The 25,624-nt window shown below is 37.3% G+C and overlaps 1 protein-coding gene across 4 annotated transcripts in view; it reads left to right on the top strand.

The window, feature by feature from the left end:
• Positions 1-25,624, top strand: part of PIEZO2 (piezo type mechanosensitive ion channel component 2) — a 311,046-nt gene that overhangs the window by 92,000 nt on the left and 193,422 nt on the right. For all 4 annotated transcript variants that reach the window (XM_069853757.1, XM_069853760.1, XM_069853758.1 and 1 more), the window contains exon 3: positions 14,368-14,493. In XM_069853757.1, coding sequence (XP_069709858.1) covers positions 14,368-14,493 — 126 coding nt within the window. The remainder of the gene's footprint in view (positions 1-14,367; positions 14,494-25,624) is intronic.

Genomic DNA, 25,624 nt, shown 5'->3' on the forward strand with positions numbered 1-25,624 from the left:
CTTGTTCTACATCTCTTTTTATTTGACCTAAACAAGATGTAATGGTAGTGGCAAGGTTGAGCTGGAGTTGTAATAATTGCATAAACCTCAAAAACATTAGTTTAATCTTGAACTTTGAAGAGCTCTCCTTTAGTTTCAAGACAGAGAAAAGTTAGGCCAGATGTTAATCGTACCTAATGGAGATTGACTCTACTGTAATTAAAATAACTAATGTGCTTTGATCCATGCCAAAGTTTGCCGTAATGACTTAAATATGTGGGATCGTGTCTTGCTGATATGTTCACGATAATTTCATTACAAGATGGCTAGGATATGCTACCATGAGTTGTCTGCATAGTAATGTGTTCATATCTGAGCAGACAAGGCTGTAAATAAAAACATTAAATCCTTCTGGGAGTTTCTTTAAAATGCTCTAAAAAAACTAAATTACTCCTTTTCTGAAGATTCATTGCACTTGTCTGGAAAGAGTGCAATTCTCTGTAACTATGGAACAGTTGACATACACAAGGAAACGTGGTATAATAATAAAGGAGAATACTGCTTATCCGTGTGTCTGAGGAGAGCAGAAACCCAGAGAGCTCTTCAACTACTGCCGTGGCACATTGTCGTGCTCCCAGTATTTGTGTTGGGTGTCAGCAGAGGGTCAGGGAGTGAAATATCCGTATTGAACTGCTGGAAACTCAGCTTGTGTCGACAGCGGAGCAGAGCCCAGCTGTCGAGGGCGGGTAGGCTTGCCCTTCATGAAATGCTGAGGTAGACTCAGCTGGTGTGGTCCATCTCCCCTAGTGCTGGGCACACACAACCCTAGTCGTGGGTTGTGTGTTTCCCTGCTGGAGTGCCGAGTGAACTGTTTTTGCAGTGGGGACAAGTTGAAGTTCTAATTAGCTTTTAATGTTCCAGTTTTTAGTTCTTGGACAGCATGAACTTAGAATTATGCTATTATAACTGTGCATGCACAAGTATGCTCAGACATGCTTTACGGAGAGAGCTGTCTATTATATAGAGAGATCAAATGTTGCTCTGGTGGTGTATAAACACAAATGCAGTTATGTTAGCATGAATTTGCAAGGCTTCATCACTTCCTTGTGGCAAAATGCTCTTAATGTGCTCCAGAGGTTACCCCCAGCAAATGGCTGTTGCTGTCATCTATTAAACAAACCCTGACCTTGTATGAAAACAATTTTGTGCTGCTTTAAAGTGTCACTAAACACTTCAGAGGATGCTTGCTAATGCTCTGTGTTGTTGCTGTTCTTTCTCCAACATCCTTTCTCTTTCTGTGATTTCATAACTTTCAATGAAAAATGCCTAGTGAACTGCTATTAATTTGGATGTCCTTTTAAAGGAGGAGTATGTACTGCAACAAAACCAGGCTTTTTTTTTTCTTGGTGAGGAAATGTTGGTATTTACCAAAGTAGAAATTCTTCACTTTGGTATGTTGAAAAAAATACAAAGAAAATACCGAAGCTTTGGTAAGCTGAAGTTAAATAATTGTATTTTTGATTTCTTGAGCTGAACAGTGGCATTTCATCCCTCTTGCCAAGTGTTGTAAATGTTCTTTTAGCAACTTGAATTTCGGCCTGTATTATTAAATGCTGGCAATCAAAAATAGAGTCAGACTTCCACTTTTGTGAGCTTTGTCAACGTTGCTTCATATTAAATATTTTTAGTGTACTGTAGACTAAGAAAAGGTCTGAATTTGTCTGACTGGAAAACAGCTTAGGCTACTGACTCTATAATGAACACAGATGTGTTTTACACCAGGAGTATATATTTGTAAGACATATGGCTCTTCTCTGTTTTAACACTGGACTCCAGTGTTTTAGTTAGGATGCTGTAGTATAACATCAAATACACATTTTCCCCTTCATTATTGCACTTCATAGTCAAATACTTTTTGAATTGTAATAATCCTACAGAGTTCACAGAAGGATAATTCTGTTTGACAGTTCACTAACCCTATAGTTCAGGAACCAGGAGTGGGAGGGGAGGGACAAAGAGAAGGTTATAGAACCTGTTCTAACCTGTCACAGTGAGACGAGGCTCAATTGTTTCACTCAGTATAAGTGGATGTGTTCAAATATAGACATTTTCTTACCTTCAGTTGGAAAATGTCAGTGTGCAAGAATGAACAGTGAGTTAATAGCAAAACGACTTGCTAGCCCACAACGCTTTGTCTGTGAATCAGTTTTTAGCAAATAACTACCTCTTCCCAAAGATCAAGTTGGTGCTCAAAGGAACCCCTATTTTGTTGATAGCAAAGTATAAAATGTGAGAATACAGAAAACAGCAAATTATTTCTAAAAAGACTAAATTTAAAAGTTTTGTTATGTTACATATATTAACATGAAACATAGCCAGATAACATTTGCATTCGGTTCTGGTTTTGCTATAGAGATAATGCTGTACAAAGCAAAATCTTTCCTTTCCTGATGCCCAGCGTATGGTAGAACTGTTGAAGCACATGTTTTGCTTATAAGGCTGAATCTGGATGACAAGATATATTTTGCATACTGCTACCTTTCAGCAGATAAGCGAGACTATTGACTGTGCTGTGAGCTGAGAAAAGATTGTCTTTAGCACATATTTATGTGGTCAGTATGTGTTGTGTACTCCTATATGTACACTACTTGTATGCATAAACACACATACCACTAAACAGAATTATGTCCATTCTTGTCTTTGTAATAATTTCAAAAGCAAACTTCGTTTCTTATTTCGTAGCAATATTTTTGAGGTTATCCAAAAGTAAAGACCAATCTAGATAGAAGTGAAGCATGGGTTTTGTTTCATTTTCTTTCATATTAGAAGTGTACTCGTTCTCTTCTAATCACAAAAATCTTGTATTAATATCTTTCAAGCAAACTTAATTTATTGAGTTTTTCCAGAATAGTCATAACAGTAGTCATGATAATGAGATTGTGCTAACTGCAGATTAGGTGCTACGCTACTTCAATGATGTCAGTGGCTTAGAGGACAATCAGAGGTCATATAACCAAACAGCAGTTTTGTTCTTGTCTTCCACGCTTGAATCTCCAGATGTGACAGGCAATTTTTATTTGATTGCTTGTCTTTTTAGAATTGCAAAGGTAGGAGAGAGATGTATTCTCTGCATCCACACTCAGGCTCTCAGGGACTTTTGAAGGCTGTGCCTGAAACCTCTAGTGCCCTTTGACATTCAACAAAAGGCACAAAGTGCAGAATCAGAGGGCTGTTTAGGGCACTTTGGCAGCTTTGAGCTGATAATTTACAGTGTCTAAGTCTCTTTGACTGTTGTGTAACTTAAGTGATTAAAAACACCTAAGTACTCTTTAGGGTATACTTTGCTCCCCTTCCTGTATAGTCTCTGAGAATGGTAGGGATAAGTTTTCGGGTCCTTTCTCCAGATAGAGACTTGTAACTCACAATCCATGGTAAAGAACTGAGACACTACTTACATTAGTTGTAAAGAGCACAGGAATAACTTCATCCCTCACCTCCTCCGTAATCTCCACACATTCTCTTTGGGGTTTTGTTGTGGGTTGTTTGGTTTGTTGGTTTTTTTTTTCTTTTGGTCTCCAAAGGCAACATCAGTAATCATTTAAAAATCTAGGTAGTCTACTCTGTTGCACTTCTTTGCTTTCCAGAATGCTAAAACCATGCTCTGAGAAACATGTAGTACATGGTATTCCAATCCATCATTTTACATACCATTTCTATATTGTTACCCTCCATATAAATGGGCTTTCTTGTTCCACACCTACATCTCCTGCCACTGGGAAAAGTATTTAAAAGGGCTGAAGCAGCAACCCTTTATCAGACACGTCCACAAGGAGAAGTGTAAATAGTGCTCTGCTCCAGTCCCTAGTGCTTCTATCAAGAGTTGTCTGAGGTTGTTGTCCCATTGGCCCTACTGTCGTCCGGGGGATGATTCCAAATCTTTCTACCAGAAAGGCAGATGTGTGAAAAACCCCAGCTGAATCGCAGCAGTGTCTCATATACCACTCCAGAGGCCTCTTGGATCCTGAAAAGCTGCTTGGACAACAATTGGACTACATGTGTGCACAGCAGACATGCCAAATTCAGCTTCAGCGTTGAGGCAGTTTTACTACATTTGGCAGCAGGATCCCCATAATTTTTGCTGTACGTGAAAGAATGAAACTACTGATCCTTTTATGTCAGAAAGGACAAAATGCCAGATATATTAGATCTAGTTGGATACAAGTGTTACTCAGCCAATGGCTTGCAGTAAATACTTGGTAACTGGTTATTCTTAATGGAGAAATATAGCTATTTTCAAAAACCTTGATAAAATCCCACAGGGCCACTGAGGAGAATTCAGTATTTATCTTTGAAGACTGCACGTATTTTCCTTCAGGTAGTTCTTGATGCGTGGATAAAATAAGCTCGTCTATGACAAACTTGATTTAGTGTTAGGCAAACTTCCTTACTTCTAGGCAGTAGAATAGATGAATTTGTTTTGAGAGAAATGGTTTATTCAGAAGCAAGTAGATGAAACTTTTAAGTCTTTGAAAACGTCTGATGTGAAAAGAGAATTTTTAAGGGTATTTGCCCTAGTGAAGATTGGTGGAATTTTTGATTAAAGATCTCATGTTTAAAAGAGTATACATCTGACTGTATCTCTGAGGGAAAAAAGGTGATCCCTTCAGTCAGTGAATGCACAAGTTTCATTTTTTCTGGACAAGTTTATAGAAAGGTAAAGTTTGAAAAATAAAAGCCATCACACATAAACCAATGGTAACTGAGCTGACATTGTCCCTTAGGAATGCAGTCCAAGGCTTGTGCTAAATACATTCATGGAAACATTAGTTCAAAGCATCAGCTGAAGTTGAAAGAAGGAATATGAACATAAAGGATGAAACAGAACAACATAGTACTGCTGTAAAAAGCTGTGATGTGCCTGTATCTTGTACTGACAGTGGTGCCCTGCCCTTAAGGGAATGTAGTAGAACTGGAAAAGCTATCAGAGATGGTTGATGAGGATAACTGAAGTATATGCAGCAGTGTCAGCGGAACAGATGAGTATGCTAGGGCTGTAGCTTGGAAAAGATGCAAGTGAAAGACACTTTAATTGAGAGGTACAAAATCACGAGTGACAAGGAAAGGATGGATAGTGACAAACTGTCCTTCATCTCATAATGTGAGAACTGGGAACAAGCTAAAGGATGTTCATGCAGCGAGCAGTTGACCTGTGGCAATTCCTGCTGCAGGATATTATGCATACTGAAAACTCACATGATTAAGAGTGAGGCTGGGAAAGTTCATGGAGGAGAAATTTACCAAACAGAACTGGTTCAAACAATCTGAAAAAGGCTTGAGGCTTGGAGGGAGTATTAATCTTCTTGTATGTTTCCCCAGACATCTGCTTATGGCTGCTACTGATTAATGGTGAGAATGGACTTTCAGTTTGTACCAATGTAGATGCGGATGTTCTTCACTTCTTTGATGTTCACAGTTTCTAATATTTTAACAGTGGACTGTAGGATGATGGAGATTCCAGATTACTAGTCAGTTCCACTGTTGTTGTTTTATCCCGTTGACATCTCTCTCTTTTTAGTTTCCTTTTCTTGAATTTTCATTTCATTAGAAATTGAATTTCCTTCAGCTGCCTAAAAATTATTCTAAAATTTCGGAGAGCAATTTTCCCCTTTCTAGTCTTGAACTTCTTAAATCTGGATCTCTGTTCATAGCCTTTACATTAAGAGGATAATTTAATAATAGTGAATTTCTTCCTCCCAGATTCCTGTGCTGGTACATAACTCTTGACCTTTCCTTGCCTGAGTTCACAGTAATAACCGTTCATTTTGATCACAGAAACAATTTAAGATTTCGGAGTGTCAATAACGTGGTATAGATTTTATATTTTAGCCTGAAAGTATTTGGACTGCTGCCACCAAATGCCCAGCCCATGGCAGAAAACATCCTAGGAAGGAGAAGCATCATGTTCATTCATAACTCAACTATACGCTTATTTGAAAGACACTGTACTAACTTGGACTCAACTTACTATAATGTTGACCACCTTTTTCTACTATGCAAAATGCAGGATGCATGTAATTGGGTGAAAATTATCTGTTTGTTTCTCTGCAGATATCATCCAAAAAACATAACATGGAAATGTGATGGTTTATGGTCGTGACCTGTAGGCTTATCAAGAAAACTGCATAGTAAACATTTTGGAGTTTGAAGTAATGGATTATTTGTACAAAATGCCTTTGTCTGATCTACCCTGAACATGATAGACAATATTACAGCTATGATTTTACATTGAGAGATTGAGGGGAGAATTGTGTTGTATGCAAACATGAAATTGCTAAACTAGTGATGATACAGATCTAGTTGTTTTCTGCTTAACTTGCAGGATGTTCCAATGAAAGGCTCTTGCATATCATTTGCAAGAAGACACAAGTGGTAGTGTTAGGATCTCAGCATTTCATTGAGCTCCACTCTTCATTAGTGCAAGACTGTTCTGCAATACTGAGAAATGTTGAGATTTATTCTCCTGAAGAAAATTCACAATGTGAATACTGGGCAGAATGTGGCAAACAAAACGAATTCTGTCATTAATATGGAAAAAAAAGTATTTTTGTTCTGACATGTTGCAACTGGAGTGGGAAATAAAAGTTACCAGTATCCAAAGCTGATATGTCCCAAGATGATACCTGCATTCCCTGGACGGATCATTTCTAGTAAAAGCCTTTCAGAGAAGTTTATTTTTCTGAAATACTTGGCATAAATTTATTGAAAACTAAGTTTGCTGTGTCATCTAAAATCTCATTAAACACATATTCTGTGGTTTCCACAGATTTTTCTAGGATCTGCTAAGCATGACCATCTTCTGCAGTAATTACCTGTACTCTTCCTCAGTGTGTGATCCTTCCCTAACTGTCTTAATTCTGAGCTGTGTTACAGTTTGTAAGAGTTTGCGAAGTGTCCAAATCAGATTTATTGGTCTGTGATTCTCTGACTTCCTGTAATTTATTTCTCTACAGAACTTTACAAAATATACAACACAGTCTCTTGGGAAGTCTGTATTTTAATTTCATTAGAAAAGCACCTGATTTTGATGAAAGGATACTACTAATGTTTATAGGAAGCTATCTGGTTCTTTTCCATTTGCCCATTGAAATCGGTTTTCTGAAAGCATTATTGGTTTTTTTCAGAAAGAAAACAGTTTCATGGCTATGTGGCATACTAGTATCATAGTATGTTCTTCAAATGCCAGGAAATTTTTAGAAGAAAATTTCTTCGATAAATAATTTACTTTTCTGTCTTGTCTGTTTTTTTTCCCTAAGAACCTCTGATAAAGAGGGAATGAAGCTATGGCCTTGCATAGGTTACTTCAGATCTATGTAGATAGGGAGTCTCAGCAGATAATTTGCATTTTTGAAATGCAAAGTTGAAGTTGTAACAGCAACGTATTTCGATTCAGGAGCTCTTCAGCTGGGTGATAAGCTGCATTGTCTTGATCCAGAGATCCTAACACAATGCTTTAGGAAGTTGTCAAACTCTGTAAGGCTTCTCCTGCCTGAGCTGAGGCAGCCTCTAGAGCTTTTTGGAAAAGTTTTGGCTATGGTAGAAATTCATAGCACAGTTTCCACTGTGAGTTCAATACACATTCTTGTGCAAACTTAGTCCGTTGAGAAAACATCATGGTGCAGGGTTCTGTTTGCCGTAGCTGTATTAGTCTTATTTACATAGTCTTCTAGTCTTCCTTTCTCACTCTGCTTTGCATCAAATTTGTTTTCTGCTTATGAACATATGTGGGTAGATGTTCAATGGAGAAATGTATTTACCTTCTGGTAAGTACAGATTTTTAAAAAATATGTTTAAACTGTGTAATACATGACTTGCTGTCATCTCCCACTACTTGTGAGTTGCTTGGACTCTGTTGTTGAAGGAGCTTTGTTACTGGATAGAATTAACTGCTCTTTGTGACCATGACAGAGGAATAAGGAAAGTAAGTTGGAAGCATGGCTTCTTCATTAGAAGAAGCCTTCTTCAGAGAATTCCTCATTGTTATCTGCAAGCACAGATAATAATGGCTGAATTATTTAAAATTCAAAATAAATGTTATCTGTTAGCAGCAAACACGGATAGTTTGGTTCCTCAAGGGAAGTAACTGAAACTCTGTAATAAAAGCCTCAAATCCTCTTGTGAAAGAACAGGTCTGGCTTAAAATTGCTCAATGTTCGTATGCACTAGTACCTGAGATGATATTTATTTCCTGTCTTTGGCTCGTTAAAGTCACTTGTCAAATTAAGAAGCAGACATCAGCTGCTGTTGTTTGCTTTGAAACCTTATGAGTATCATCTGGAAAAAAAAATGAATGGTTAAGTTCTAAGTTTTGTCTGACAAAATATTTTGCTAACAAAATGGGTAAATTGCCTGTGTAAACTTGCAGGTCAGAGATTATAACTAGCTTGAATGACGGTATTGTCTGTTGATGCAGAGGATACAGCTTAGTTCTGGTAGTATTCTGGGCATGCAAACTTCTAGGAAAAACAGGAAATCCTGCAAGAAGCTAGAGTAAGTAGGCATTTATTAGCCAATGCAGCCCTTCTATATTTTCATTTCTAAATCGGGGTCGGGGGGAGGGAAGGGCTAATTGCACACAACATTTTTGACTATTTTTACCCAAGTCTGTTTGGCATTCCTGCACTGTGTCTATCTCTGAACGCACTTTTTTTCACTTCTTAGAGCTCTGAAGTATTTTAAAGAGTGAGGCAGAAAGAGAATGTGAGCAAATAAATTCTATGAAAGAATATAAAGGAATCTGTATTTTAAATGCAGATACACAGCATGGCACAATGTCTTTTATTTTGCTTTAAAAATAATGTAAAATTTTTAGGTAATTACATATTGTGTGATAAGCTGTTACAAATTCATGTGTTTTTATGCTCTTAAAAATAGTATATTTTGAAATGCAAAGGAATACATTGTAGTACAAAAAGTTGCTTTAAATTAAGGAATCATGCCTTTTTTGTAAATTTATTAGAAATTTTTTCTGTTGGGCACAGTTGTAGATTGTGTCATCTGGCTATGTATGGGAATAACTGGCATGTTCAGGAAAACTAGGACAAAACAGAGCTGATCAGAGGTGGGATTCCTTTTATTTGGGAAATGATGTTGCTTTGATATTTTTTTTTTCTTGCATCTCATGTAACTCCAAAGCTTGCACATGTTTCCAAAGGGCAGTTGTTTTGAATTAAATGTTTTCTTTACTTCCTGCCCCCAGCTGCCCCAATCTAAAGGATAGATCATGTTGACGGACTCCTGTTTGGAACCATCAAGCAGGAGACTGAAGTCTTGGGAATCTGGTTCCACCTAGGCCCTGGAGGTGATGCTAGGTTTCATGATGGAAAATCAAGAAGTTAAGATTTCTAGCTGAAACAAATTCTGTGGGACTGACTCTGTCTATGCTACAGAATTTTACTGCAACTAAGCCTTGTCCCTAGACTTCTTTAGTTTTATGCCTGTCACTTACTGATGAAGTGGCTTTCTGAAAAATAAATGCTGAATGGATGTAATAGAATATCTTTATTAACTGAAGTGTCATTAGTTCAGGAGATAAATGCACATTAATATTTATCACTTACTGTATGCTATCAAAGATCATGTGAAAAATGATTTGTGCTTTGGTATTTCATTTGCTGTGATGTGAATAAAATGGGTTATGTAAAAAAAATACCCAAGCAAAGCTGCTAAAATAGAATTGAAAGTGTTGGCAGAAGTTTGAGGTGCAATTTGTGGCTAAAGAGGTGTTATACTTATCTAAAACCCAACGGACTTCAGAAAATGCAACACTAAGGTTGCATTAAAAAAAAAAAAAATCCCAGTGCATAGTAATAAAAGCTTTAAATAAGACAACAAAACACTCTTAAATCTACTCTTTAGATGAAACCATGCAGCACTTGTATGATCATGAAGAATTAGACTGTTGGAATAATAAACAGCTTTTAAGATCTGTTATTTTCCTCCTCTTTTTTCTCTTTCGTGATATCATTATGGCATGCAGAACGGATACTGACCTTCTGCATATAGTAGCTTAGTACTACTTATTGAAAAATCAGGATAAATTGTTAGTATTAATTTTGTTAGAGACTCAACCAGATTTTTGTTGTGCCCCATCCAGTAGATCAGAAGGAGAGAAAAAAATGTGTAGCATGAAAATGCACCTTGCAAGCACGTTATAATATGCTTTTCACAGTAGCCTAAGGTAGTTGGTCAGATTATATTGTAAAAGCTAACAGCTGTGATTTTAAATCAGATCTCAGTGACCATTGAGCATTCAGTTATTTGTTGTCACATTAGCACACTATTTTGGAAAAAGCTCCTATGAAGTTCCAGGCATACAAAAAAACCCAATCTCCAAACATTCTGTCATTCTCTGCTGTTTTTGGGAAAGGGGTAGCAGTAAAGATCACAGGATTGCCTGTCTAAACATGAATGTACTGTTTTTCTGCTTTGGAAATGATGTGAGCAGCAGGCTTCATCTTTGCATGAAATCATGATGTAGGCAGTCAAGAGGAGCACGTGTTTGTGGAAGGCAACAGTCGAAGTGGGGCGCATTCAAATAGTTAGTTGTACTGAGGTTACATGCCTGTGGCTGGGAGGGACATGCCATCGTTAATCCAGCTCTTGGCTGGATTACTTTGAAAAACAAGAAATTGATTCCTCTGCCATGTGTGAAAAGCTTTTGGCCCTCGTGAGTCCAATTTAGCGTTGCAGCTGGACTGGAGAGAAGGAGAGCAATGAAGCCTTTGCATCCTGACTGGCTTCCTGCAGGTTTGATCAGAGGGGAGCAAGCCCTTTCCCAGGAGCCTTGTGGAGGGACAAGGAGGCTGGAAGAGCCTCCCTGTGAGTTTCTGAGACACACTGAGATATGTTTTTAAAACCACGTGCCAGGTTTTGGTCACACTGTATACAATTAGGAATGACACACCGCACCTGAAAGCAAAACCACTTTTATTAGTCTTCCAGGCCAATTCTGAGGCAAATTTTATCAATCCTTTCCATCTGCTCAAGTTTGTGGCACCATGCAGGTGTGAGTAAAATCAGAACCCAGTGCTTAAGCTACAAATCCAGATGTTTTGCCAGAAGATTAATCTTTTTTTAGTCTTGATGGACATACACAAGTCTACACATCTAAGAAAAAAACTGAGAAATCAGTGTTTTGATTTCTGGTGTGGGCTGAGGCAGTGTTCTCTTGTGTGTCCATTCTGTCCACACAGCTTTCTGAACAATATGTATTTCCTTCTCTGTGGGACAATTAGTTTCCATTCATGTCCTCAAGGGCTTGTGTGTTAGGGCAACTGAACAGCTGAGGTATGTTTTAGCAAAAGGAGTGTAACTGTGAATGAATTATGATAAACAAGAATTAAAAAAGGGTGACAAAAATCTTTCTTCCTCATCATGAGAAGCTCTCTTTTATTTCAGGAGTTTCATTTCAGTTGTCTCGTTTCTCACCATGACAGTTCTGTACACGTACAGTTAATTTTTTTTTGTGTGTGTGTAATTTAGAACTAAGTTTCCAGTAGAAAGAAAGAAATGTAAGTAAAAATACAGTCAAATGGGTTTATCCAAACCCCACTATAAATTGAAACTCATCCCTTATCCAAATCTGTCACTTCTTCCTTGGCATAAATTATGTATCCAGTAATTCACTGATTTTTAGCACTCCCATTTCTCCCAAGCTGTTGATGTCTCTCCAAAATTTTTGAGATCGGGGGCATAGTATTTCTTACTTTTCTCCAATTCTCTTGCATCTAGTTTCTTCTGGCACAGAATGCAATGCTGGCAAAGAGTTCCTGCTCAGCAGGGTCCAATGGTGGTCCTGTCCCTGCCAATGGCCATGAAGGGAGCAGCCCTTGAAGAATGATGTAACCTGCACTGAATAGCTGCCTTCCAGCTGTGTATTCCCCCTGCCATATTTACCAGTACACTGAGACACTATTTATTATCATAGGTGTTAATGGACCTTTAAAATTTTCCATAGCGTTGTACAGAAGGAGATCTTTTTTCAACATATCAGCATTTCAAGAAATATATTTTCAACATTTTCTGCAGTTCCTAAAAGGAAAACAATTGCAAAAATTAAAGCCTTGTTAAAGGAATGCTTTATTCAATCTACAATTCATTTATTTTCAAGCTTTAAAAAATGTTTGAAATCTAATACTGAAATATATTTTTGAGAAACATGGTAATTGAAATATTGAAAGATGGACCCAAGATTTTGAATAGTATTATTTCCTTATGTGGAAACAATTTGGAAAATGAATGTCTATTGACTAATTGTGTTGCATTTTTTCCTTTGGAGGCTGACTAAAACAATTCTTTCAAAAAACTTTCAAATCTACCTCTACATGAAAAATTCAGTGTTCGATATCTATTGAACTCTTAATTCCCGAGCACTTGGGAATTCTCCTCTCCCGAGGAGAGTTTCTGACACAGAACTTCAGAAATCACCAGACTGTCATTAAAGTCTGTGCATTTTTAACACAGCTGTTAAGTCCATGGAGTTTGCGTTGTCACACTGTTTGTCTCCAGCTATGAGATACAGTTTTTTAGTATATTGTGAACACGCAGCTCTTATAATACTGTGAGCACGGGATCTAGTAATGCAGGAACAAACCACCAAATAGTGGAACCTGCCAAAAAATTGTATAAACTAACAGTCCTTGGATTGCACTGCATATGACATCACATCTAGCAAATGGTTTAATATCATGTGGCTTGTCATATGTTCATTCTTCTGATGATTTTGAAAATATTAGTTATTTTGTTATTTATGATTCTGTAGTGCTTAGAGGTTGATATCCTAAGCCAGAACACTAGGCTAGCAACTGTAGAAGAGCAAAATAAAAGGGATCTGATCCAACTGATCAATTAAACTCTAGTCTTTTTTTAATGCTCTGCAGTCCAGGTTGTCTGCTTTCTGTGTGGTCTCTGGTGTCTTACCAGTAAAGACCAGTGAATAAGTCATACAAAGCACATATCTAGTGAATATATCTTTCTTTTTGTATCACCGAAATTCATATGTAGGCTTACTCTTGCCTTTTTTCATTTTGTATGAATTGCTTAATCACTTTATTAAAGAAAATAGGGAAGTTCATTACAGGCATTTAGTATTCAAAATTTGCAGTGAAAATAGCGATCATATAACAAAAGTTTGGAGTCTGATGGAGTGAGATAAGCTGTGACTTTTTCTAAAATTGTTGAATGGTGTTTATCTGATGCCTTGCTTTATAAACTACAGTTCAGGCCATTAATGGCATGCTTGAACTATAACAAATACAAAGCAAAAAGCTGATTTACTGACTAGATACAGGCAGGTGCAGAATATGTAAGTATGAACGATACAGGCTGCATGTAGAATGAACATTTCCCAGGTATACTGTCCTAGCCCTACCCTCCACAGCCTTGGCTTTGTTTTTAATCTTGGGTAAGAATTCCAGCAGTGCTGTTTTATAATCTGTAAATAAAAAAATGACCTTCAAATGCATGAAGCAGGTGGTGTAAAATCTAGGTATAAAATACTTTGCAAATAGAACATTAACTGCAGGTAGGTCGGGCAGGGTGATATTTAATGTTGTCTTTTATCAGCAATACAGCTTAGTCTTGAAGGTGCATATTTTCTGAAATATTAATTGTTTATTTATTCATACCCTGCAAGTTTGGCTGCCTGTCATGTGTTTCCTAGAGGATTTCTAAGGCATTTTCTAAGTCCTGTAAAACATTCTATAGCTTTTGGCTATAGATATCCAATAAATCGTAGAGGAGCTATGACCAAGTGTATCTGTCATAGGATTCTTCAATGTGTACTGAAAATTGTTTTCAAAAAATTCTAAAGGAATAGAAAGAGGGCAGTCTGCACAAAGCAGAGCATTCATTTGAAAGTATGTCTCTACTCCCGAGCCCAACTGAGGATTTCGTGTTGTTATCCCTTCTCCCATGTAATTTGTTTTGGAAAGAGTGATTAGGTGAGCAGGTTTTTATTTTTGCAGTGATGGAAGTATCATGCATATTTTGTCTGTGTACCACGTAATGTGGTGAAAAACATTGCAGCGTAGTTATTGATCTGAAATTGTGATCTGGAGACTCGAGAGACATATTTTTCTTAATCAAAAAAGTGAAAGGATATAGCAGTAATAGCAATCATTTGGGCTTGTGATTAGAGAGTATGCAGAGCCACTATAATTAAAGTATGTTTTTGTTAAGATGTTGACCCTTAAAGGGCAATCATAAGTAATGTAGATCTGACGTTTAGAAATATCCTTTGTCAGGATATTTTTACTGGTTTTATACTGAAAATCTTTAAGCAATGTTAAGAAATTCACCAGCTATATGTATGTGTATTTTGTCTTTTAGGGCATACAGGACGACTGTTAAAATCCCTGTGTTTCACCAGTCTATCATTTCTGCTGCTCCACATCATCTTTCAGATTACAATAAACAGTCTTGAAGCTGGAAAAACTATTGCACCTGGTTTTAACTGTAAGTAAAACCTTTTAGTTTTTATTAACTTTTTAAGTGTTCAAATGCTTCAGGGGTTTGTAAGGTGAAGCGTTGATGAGAAGGCACTTAGCATTGTGCTCCTGTGGGTTTGCAGATTGCTTCTGTTTTCCAGCTTGTTTCCTTAACATTTACTTCTAGTAGAGCAAGAAGACTTGGTGCATTTAAGAAATGAGAAAAGTGCATTAACTATGTTGTTCCCACCAGAGATACATTTTCTTTGGGTTTAGCACTGACTGTTGTTTGACTTCGTCTTTTAGGCTTCTTCATAATTGTCTCAGAAGCTGAGGTGGCTACATGATAGTGTTGCCAGATCATAATTCAATGTATTAAGAATAAAATGAGATATAGTAATGAAAACCCCTCTATGCATGTCTGTCTGATGGAACTCCCTTAAGTTGTTTATTTAATTTAACTTTAAATCTTGACCCCAGGATTGATGTTTGTAAACAGTATTTGTCTCTTTCTTACCTGTGTTGTATGGGAAGAAGGATTGTCAATTTTTATTTATATGTAAACACTATTTAAAAATATATTATGTGACATTTTGTATCTTCTCTCAGGAAATAGTCTTTAATAATTCAGAAGCAAAAGTGCTTTATTGTGTAGAAATTAATTTAAATATCTATCCAATGATTTGGATATGTAACCTACAGGTAGAAACTATTTGTACTTGTCTTGCAATGCTTACATTTAACATTTTAACCTGTCAACTTACCTTTGATAAGATTCCATTTAATTTATCACAGAGTATACTGCTGTCACCTGAGTAAACAGTTGTACTACAATTCAAAACCAGAAACCTTTCATAAAGTAAAGCATTTGACTTAAAGCAACAAAATCCTAAGGAAACTTGGAGCAAGCATTACCATTTTACCCTTAACTGAAACTATTTCTTAAAGTAAAAGGCATTTTTGTGAAGTATCAATTTTAACTAGAATGTCTTGGGCTTTTTCAGTTCAAATTAGACCTTCAGAATCTAAAAATATATTTTCCTGTTTTCAAAAATGTATATTATTGATTGATTGAACTGAATGAATTGCTTTTCTATATCTGTTTAACATTGCTGTGACTAAAAATATATGCTTTTTGCTTAGATTACAGGAACTTTATCAGCTAGACACTGCTCACATGAGTAGAGAGTTCTTAACTGTCTGAGATAGAGATGCAGTCACTGTCTGTTTTCTTCATCCTGTGATGGGAATCGGGCTCTGCTGTGTGAAATGATTAAAAAAAATTACTTCATTCTGAAGAGCCCACTTCTGAAGAAGCAGAGACAATGTACCATTTCTGTCTGTTTATTAACAGCTGCTGAGTGCAACAGCTTTGGTTCTAGCAACCATTATTAATGATTTCCTTACTTGAGGCCTCACAGGACAGTGGGTATGGATAAAACAGTATGTTAAATGTGACTCAGATTGCTCTCTGACACTGTAGCCAGTTGACATGAGATGGCCCACATCCTCACCTTTAAGCTCTCTTTGCCTTCTGGGCCCAGAAGGTGGGTTGAAGTTGCCTGTTGGAAATCGTATTTGTCCCACAGGAACTCCCAAGCTGTGCTTGAGCTGTTTGGGACACAAGTTGGCCAACCAAACTTGTTTTGAGATTGTTTAAACTGTTCAGCAATATGAAAAAATCAGCTGCTGAATTTCAGTACCTGAATATGTTTGCAGAGTAAACCGGCACCATTTAGTTTACTGGTATGGGTAAAGTTGGTGAGCTCTAGGTGAAGCTAATGAAGAAGGGAATGTGGATTATGAATGCTGGACCCCACAGGGTGCCGAAGGAGGAGTTGAAGAAGGTATAGAGATGGTTGTAAATGAAGAGGGCAGAAAAGGCCAAGGGTTTTGCTAGATCATGCAATAAGATTAATTGAAAGTACCTTGGTAGTACTTCTGCTTGTAATCGTTTGGTGATGTAGTCCTGCTGCATTTCCTGTTCCCCAGCCATACAAACTTTGCTTTGCTAAATTGAGTACAGCAGTGTGCTGAGCCATAGCTGCAGAAACAACAGCAATGTGCCCATAGCATTTGCACAGTGTTATGTTGTGTGCATTTAAGAGTTAGCTATTAATGTTTATTCAACTCCTCTCACTCTGTAAGAAGTACTGAAGTGTAGACTGAAGATTGGAGTTTCCCATTTCCCTACTCAGACCCAGATCAACTATTAATGTAACATTTTTTACAACTGTTTGTTTTATTTTTAAGCCCTATGTGCCACACTGGAAATACTCTACAGTCTCTTCTCACGCTTATCATTAGGAAATGTTTGTCCCATTAGTCAAAATGTCCTGTCTTTCTCCTTCAGCCTAACGTGTAAATGGAGGAAAACTTTCTCTTAGTCTTTATGGTTACTGTTAGGTATTTGAAGACTGCAGTCACATCTGTCCCAAGTACTCTTTTCTCTCATTCTCTTTATGCAACTTCAGTCCCTCCAAAATTTCTTCATGAGTCCTGTTTTCTAGGAAGATTAGTCTTACTGTGTTTTGTCGACTTCTGTTTTCTTCAACTCTTCCAGATACTACTTGAAGTTCAGCATCCAGAGCTAGGCAATATTTCAGCTGAAAATTCCTAGCACACACTGAGGTATAAGAATTACTCAAGGTCTGTAAGTGACACTCCCTGTTTAGGTATTAGTTTATTGTAGGTTTTTTGCAGCAGTGGCATTGTCTCACGTTTTATTTGTGATTCACTGTAACCTACAATCCTTTTCTGCAGAATAGATATTTTTCCTAATTGCATATTTATGCAGATGAGTATTCATAAATTATAATGGAATTTTATGTTTGCCCATTTTTTTCCAAAATGATTTTATCTATCATGTATTAAGACTGTTCTGAATTCTATCTCCCAACTTGTTTGTGGCCCCTCTTACAGCTGTTGTCAGCAAATACCACCTTTAAGGGATTTGGGGTGTACTAGAATATTTGATTTTTCCTTCAAATTTGATCTGTGTTTTGAATCTGCTAGAATTGTAATATCTCTCTGAATTTACGTCAATAAAACTGTAGAATACTGAAGGAGCTAGTGGATGTTATGGCAGGACCCCTCTTGGTTGTCTGCCAAAGGTCTTGGGAGTCTGGGGAGGACCCTGCTGACTGGAAGCTAGCCACTGTTTTTCCAGTTTAGAAAAAAGCTTGAGGAAAGGCCCAGGGAACTACAGACCTGTTAGTCTAACCTCAGTTCCTGGAAAAAATTATGGAGAATATTGTACTGAGTATTATTGAAAGGCATTTAAAGAATAACGCACTTATCAGGCAGTCAATGCGAGTTCACAAAGAGAAAGTCATGTTTAACTCATTTGATATCCGACTACGATAAATTCATTGAATAGGGCTCCATTTAACTAGCCCAGGTCACCAATGGTGTTCTTCAGGGTTCAATTTTAGGGCCAGTTTTGTTCAATATATTTGTAAATTACCTGGATGCAGGAGTTTAATGCACCTTTGGCAAGTTTGCTGGCTGGGTGGTGCTACTGACTCTTTTAAGCACAAGATACCTTGCAGAAAGGTCTGGATAGATTGGAGCATTGGGCATTGATTAATGGGAGGAAATTTGACAAGTCCAAAAGTGCCGAATTCTGCACCTAGAATGAAGTAACACTGGACACAAGAATAAATTGGGAGAGAAGCGACTGAAGAGCAGCTCTGCAGAAAGAAATCTGGGGATGCTGGTTGGCAGCTATATGAGCTAGCAGTGTGCCCTGGTAGCCAAGAGGGCTAACCACATCCTGGGGTGCATCAGATGCAACATAACCAGCCAGTCAGATGAGGTGATTATCCTGCTGTATTCAGCATTGGTGCAGCCACAGCTTGAATACTGTGTGCAGTTCTGAGCCCCACAGTTTAAGAAGGAATATCCTGTGAAGTGCAGCTAAGGACTCTGGGTTTGTCTAGTTTAGAGAAAAGGAGGCTGATGGGTGGCCTCATGGTTCTCTACAGCTTACTGAGGAGGGGAAATGGGAAGGGAAGTGCTGATCTCTTCTCCTTGTTATCCACTGACAGGATGCGTGGGAATGGTTTGAAGTTACATCAGAGGAGGTTTAGACTGGATGTTAGGAAGAATCTTTTTTCCGAGAGAGTTATCAAACACTAGCACAGAATTCCTAGAGAGGTGGTCAATGCCCCAAGCCTGTCAGTGTTTAAGAGGCATTTGGACAATGCCCTTAATGCCAGGCTTTAACTTTTGGTCAGCCTTGAAGTGGTCAGGGAGTTGGTCTACATGATGGTTGTAGGTCCCTTGCAACTGAAATAGCCTGCTCTATTCTGTTTTGTTCTGTTCTATTGTATTCCAGTCTGGTTTTTTGTTCGTGAGTAAATGAGGTGAGAATAAGTACTGTAAATGTTCACTTTTCTAGGCCAAGTAAAAAGGCAATACGAGGGCTGGAAAGTGTAATAGCAGAAAGGAAAAAAAAAACCCTTGCAATTTATATTGGTTTATGTTTAATTGCTTTTTTTTGCTATGATAAATTATGTGAAATTTTCATGTGTTCCTATTGTGATTGTTCCCTCTCTTGTTTTCATCCTATGGGAATATTAAAGTTGATTCTACAGTCCATAATGAAATGAATGAATAAATGTTTCAACTTAATTCTGTATTTTGTGGAACTCATTTCCTTTCTGTAGTTAATAAACTAACTCCTGACAATTTCTGAAATGGGTGGTAGAGTGGTATACCTTTGTCTTCAAATTCTGTAGGTTAGTTTGTCCCCATTTGTTCAAATGCCAATTTCTGAATCAAAAGATCATTTTCTAGTTTTATTTTTTCTTTTCTCACTACTGTATTAAAGACTCTGAAAATATTTTCATTTTGGTAATAGAAACACTTGAAAAATGTTTAAGTTAGAGGTGTGATGCAGACTATCACCTCTTAAACCTTATACAGTTATACTTTCATTTTGGAAATGAAGAACAACTGTCCCTTTATCTTTTACATCTAGAAGTAGCTAAATTTGGGCCATCTGCAAGAGCCAAGCAGACATGTAGACTTTCAGGCTTATTTTTAAATATTCTGCTCTTATGCTGGACTTAATGTTATTCAAATTCAGCTGATGGATAATGCTTAGAATAAGTAAATCCTGGAATATTTAGATGCTTCAGTTTGTTATTTTTTTCATTGCCTTCCTCTTTTAAAGCTCATATGCCTTCTCATGTCAGATGGCTATGAAATTCTACGGCGTTCTCTATATTATATACGAGATGTATGTTGGCGGGTTGATAGAGTTGTTTAAAAATGTTTAGCCTTCAGAGCCTTGTGAGTATTGCCTAGTACCAATAACATTTTTTTGTTAGAACTCCTTATTTAGCTTTATGAAGGATTTCTGCTTAGCCACAGCCTGCATTGTATGGAACTAACACTGGATACCTCCTAGATAGTTTCTTCAATAATCAGAGGTCATATATGAAAGGAAAAGAGTAAATACAGAAGGGATGAGCTGGGCTAATCTTCTTAAGCCATCAAGAACTAGGTAATCAGTCTCTTTTCACTGATGATACCTCCGTTTAACACAGAACCTGATTTTGGGATGTAGTCGTACCCATGCAGTAACACAACTTCGTTATTAAATTTGTACTTCTGATGGAATAGAAGTCTGATTATTAGGTCTGAGAGACAGACAATTGAAACTTAGATCACCGGGTAATATGGAGTCTTATTCCTCAGTATGCATGCTACAGATCTTTCCTGGGACTCATTTTAAATATTTTTAAAAATGGCTTTTCCACCAGCAGGAATGTTTTCCACAGTGTTCATTTTAAACTTTATTTCCAGTAAAGTAGCGCATTATTCCTTATTTTGCCGCTCTTCTGTAAGTGTATCCTCATCTTGTGTTTAATCAGTCTATAAAAATACACTAATTTCTTTTTTTCTTGGTTGTAGTGGTGTACATTCATTTTTTATTTTGTGTTGACTCTATCACTTCTTGGTCCTTAATTCTGCAAATGGATCTACTGAAACAGTTATTCTTTCGGAAGAATATTTTAGTCCATGAGAAATGGAACTAAGAATAGTTCAACTATTCACTAATTAAGTTTGTATTCAATGTTTGCTACAATACCAAAGGAGGCATTTAAGGTATTTCTGAATATTTTTCTTACACGTCAAGTAATAGAACTGTTGGATCTGAATAGATACCTTGAAATCCTTCTGAAGGCTTTCTATGAATCTCTGCATTTGTTACTGTGTATAGTTTGGGTGCTTAATTTATGAAATTGTTATGTGAAGAAAAAGGGAGAATAGGCTTAAAGCATCAAGTTGCCTAGATAGCTTCTCTGTTAGATCATGGGAACTAAATTCATATGCTTCTCAGTATGCTGTGGTGAATGTCAAACAAATGCATGCCACCATTGTGGAATCATAATAACTTTCTGCTTTAGATAAATTTTGAAATTATTTCTTGGCTAAAAGACCATCCTGTGTTTGCATTACTACCAGCATGTCCCTGAGGTCTTCGGTTATATTAGGAAGCAGCAATACCCAGTACAAATAAATTAGGTTTCACCATTTATTGAAAGATCAGAATTAGGACTGCATGGCCTTTCATAGGAATGAATCATTACTTTTTCCCTTATACTTGGTGAGATTTCATGTCATTTATATTCTCCTGAGTATGGTTTTGATGTTGTGTTGATTTTGAGAAGTACTGCATCTGTAAAGGCCATTATATTTCTAGTTGGATTTATTAACCTGTTTGAAATAAAGATATTGGTTTTATTTACAAAAGGGCAAAAGATTAAGAGATGTCATATAGAGTTTCATATTTCAGGAGGAAGTGGCAGATGCATGCAGGTCTTTCAAATACCAAGACTTAATTTAAAAAATGTTACTTCATGATAGATTAAATTAATCCCAATGGCACTAAGAAAACTAGTAAGATACATAAGAAGCTTCTGCTTTCAAGCAGAAGTCATCACAAAGATTTTAATACTGAAGAAGTCACTATGTTCTCTGCAATGGTTTGGCTTACCAAAATCGAAGGTAACAGTTGGCCAAGTTTAACAGTGCATAAGCACTTGCATCCCAGGCAAAACAGCTCGTTTTTCCCTGACAAACACATCCGTTGCTCACTGACCAGGTGGACACTCAAGGTGCCTTCCAAACAACTGGTTTGGCTGCAAGGTTGCGAGATCTTCAGTCGTGTCCACCATATGTATGACATACTCCTACTTTTTTGTTTAATGAAATCTTCATTTCAACGTTCAAGGGTCTACCTCAAACCTGAGCCCTTCTTTTGACTTCATACCTGCATTTTCTCACATTTCTTGATTCTGAGATATGAAGACACTAAACACACAAGTGTTTAGTCTCTTTAGCAGTTGCCTCGGGCTGTTGTAGTTGAAACTGAAATGGATATCATCTGTAAGCTTATGTCAGTTTGAAAATGTATGTTTAAAATCAAACCTTTGTTCCCTTAAGACCTGACATTATCTTGCAGAACCTCTGCATTTTAATCATATTTTTGTGTGTCATCTCAAAATTCATAACCCTGGCCAAAGTCTGAGTTAAAAAAAAAAAAAAAGCCTTTAAGTGTTTCAAACCAGTTCTTTTTATTATCACAGAAATTGTCAGATGGTCCTTGTGTGGAGTCTGTATGAGCAGCAAGAGTAGAAGTTCAGAAATGAACTTGTGTTTCAGGAACAACTGGAATATCCAGTATAGAAAAGCCTTTGTAGGATGAAGCAACCAGCTATAGTACTGCAGAATAGTCAGGATAACCTTTCATTGAGGGGATATATGTGTTGAACTTGGCATTCTCTCAGCCTGTGACGTCTACTACAGCAGATACAGTACAAATTTTCAGTGTCAGACACTAAAAAAAAATATATGCCAATATTTTAAATGAAAGAGATTATATAGAATCTGCATACTCTCTGGTACCCATGTGAAACAGACAGTACTAAGTCCCAGAATATAAAAGTGTAGTTTTAATGGAATTCAGATACCTACGTATTTTTTAAGTTCTGAGTTTCATTCTTTATTGATTATTAAATCAATATAGCCAGCTAGTTACCTGAAAAAACTCCTTGTTCAGTTTTTGTGAGAGAGTTTTTGTGTGTTTTGGCTTTGTGTTATGTCCTTACCAATCTATCTAAAGCTTTGTTGCTTATGTTATTACCAAGACATTAAAGGCTGAGCATATGAGAGCCTGAAAATCGTTCCAGAATGCAGGTTAATATAAATTTCTAAAACTGAAAGGGATCTGTGAAAACCATTGTTCTTTATTTGAAGTCAATATATGGATTTTGTCCTTCTTATCCCAAGCAGTAAGACTGTCTCTTTGTGGTACTTCTATCTGCCTATGTGGATTGAAAAAAACGACATGAAAGTTAATTTTCCTTTAATTCATCACATGTTGCATGTCAGCATTTCGACAGTTTTAGTGCAACTTTATGCAACAAGGAAATTTGTGACTGGGGAAACATGAGCTTCTGTAATTGCTGTATGATAAGTCCTGCTTAATTTCCTGCTGTGTGTTACTGCCTAGCAGTTTGTGAAGTTGGTGTTCATTGTACTTCCCATTGGAGGCTTTATTTCTGGACTCAACATGGTGCCATGTGAAAATTGAGTAATATTCTAAATATTGATTTGCAGCCATGGTAAATAACACCTTCTGTATAATGTATATAATTATGGTGTAACAATTCCAGCACACTTGTTTGTGTTCCTCCATTTAAGAGAATTTGCAGTGGAGAGAAGAGCTGACAAGCTGTGGAATGGCTCATGGGGTGTACAGCTTATTTCTGAAGCTGGTGGACTTCCAAAGGTATTCTTATGTTGCTCCTGAGGGAACACCTAGCATGCTTATTGATGCTACGATGCAGACTTGGGCAGTTTGTTTTGTGTCCCATCTATGGTGAGGATGAGTACACCTGACTGCTAATAATAGAAAAGGGTGAGAATTACCATCACTTTGTTGGTAGGAGGGATCAAGTAGCTGTTGTCTGTCTCGCTCTGACCTCTTAAGGGTAGAAGCTAAAGTAAAGTAGCAAATGTAAGGAACAAGTCAAGGCCCGCTGTGAAGGAGAAGGCACTTAATAAAACTTGAATAGCAGAGAGGAGAGTAAAATATATATGTGGAGGAAATGAAAGCAGAAGAGAGAAAATGTTCTGTTGGTTTATACTCTTGGTTAGTGATCTTAGTAAATTAAGAAACATGTTAAGAGGAGCTTTCTACATTTTTTAAGTAGCCACTTTCTCACTTGTCCCATAGTTACATGCTTAACCTTCTTATGAAAATCTTGTATGACAGTATGCAATGCTAACTGCCTCTAAGTTCCAAATTACTAGAAAGCCTGTTTTTCATACTGTGAAAAGTTCTTGAAGACAAGCAAAATCAGAAACAGGCTGCTCACACAAACAGTTACAGTGATAAAACTTGCTTACAGGGTTAGACCTTCACACTGACACCAGCCCTACTGTTACAGTGGTGATCTTGGCTCACTAGCAGTGTTTTGGTGTAGCAGTATGGGGCATGTAAGAACCAACACTACGGTGCTTTAGCAACCAGCATCTCTGGACTGGTGTAGAGTACCATGTTGAAATGTTCCCCTGTTAGTCATTCGAATCACTGTAACATAAATATTTTACTAGGGAGTTTCACTGTCAACTTACTGTTCAGGAATAGGAAGCTATATGTTTGTGTGTTGGACACTGTTTAGACAAATGCTTTCCACTGAGAATAAATATTTCACTTTATTTATGGGAATTTGTCTCTACTGTTTGGCTGTTTACATCTTTATGTATTGCTCTTCATCACACAATTATTTTGAGTATTTCTAGAAAACCCAATTTGTTGGTGGGGTACTGTGAGCCTTTGCATAGGCTGGTGCCCCACACTGCAGAGTTTTTTGTTCCTGGGTCTAAGCCCTTGGGCTTGAGCCTGCTGTGTCTCTTCATGCTTTACATTGGCAGCATGACTTGGATCTCAGCTGGGAAGCAGAGAGCAAATTTGAGTTGAGATGATGACAGCTGCTTACCAGAGCCATTCTTACACTAGTTGAGAATCTCAGCTGCAAGGACAGGTGAGGTGGTGTGCCTTGGGGTGGCAGCTACAAGGGGCCAACCCTTGCAGTGCAGAAACTCTGGTGAATGGGCTCCCCTGGGCAACGTGGGCTGGAGGCTGCTCAGGACAAAAACTAGGTCTTAACTCAAGGTTAACCTGGAGTTGAAAGGACTAGGTTGACTGAGCTGTTCTGTGGAATCTGTAACATAAAACAGATCAGTGTGTGAAACAAAACAAAAGGCATCACTCACATAAATATGGCCATCTGGGAAAAAAAGGTTTTCATACAGACTTGGCCTTGAAATGCCTTGGTGGGCTCTCCTGTGTCGGGGTGTTAGAACATAGTCCTAAACCTGGGTCAAATACAATGGGAGGTCTCATGCTTCAAGCTTAATTCCAAATGGAAAATCTGTATTAAAATTCTCATCAGTTTCTGACAGAGACAGGAGTCTGAATCAATAACCATGCAGGATGCAAGAAGGTGCTGTACGTTGCACCTTTTGCGTAAACAATGTGCAGGACATCCGTCATGGTTATATTTAATACAGAACAGAATAAATAAGAAAAATTCCTTAACACTCACAGAAGAAGAAAAAGTAACTTTCATATCTTTGGCAGGAAGAGAACTTATTAGATGAGTTTAGAAGGTTTCCAAAGTCTTAAAAATCCCTTTCATATTTCATTACAACTCTAGCATTTTCCTGATACCTGAATCTTGAACATTGCACCATTTCCATCCATATATACTATGTTTACTGCTGAATTTTATCATACCGCATTCCTTTAGGGATTTGTTTAAAGGAATCAATAAACTGAATTTCAGTGATGTTAAAGTCATCATCTAGACTAAAACCAGAAAGATTTTCAAACGCATCAGTGAAAGTTGTATTAAATGAAAAATATTTCATGACAGAACTGTTGTGTCCTATTTTTATATGTCTAGAGGAGAGTAGAATGCGCTGTCATTCAAAGTCCAGTGACTAGAGAATGAAGCTGATTTTCAGATATCCTCACGATACCGATTACCTGTTTTAAAACTGAAAACAGCTTTAATGCTGTTTACACACTGATGTATCATGGAACACTGAAAAGTGGTTTTGAGTTCTCCAGCCAA

The sequence above is a fragment of the Phaenicophaeus curvirostris genome, chromosome 3 (assembly GCF_032191515.1).
Source record: "Phaenicophaeus curvirostris isolate KB17595 chromosome 3, BPBGC_Pcur_1.0, whole genome shotgun sequence".
Classification (NCBI taxonomy): domain Eukaryota; kingdom Metazoa; phylum Chordata; class Aves; order Cuculiformes; family Cuculidae; genus Phaenicophaeus; species Phaenicophaeus curvirostris.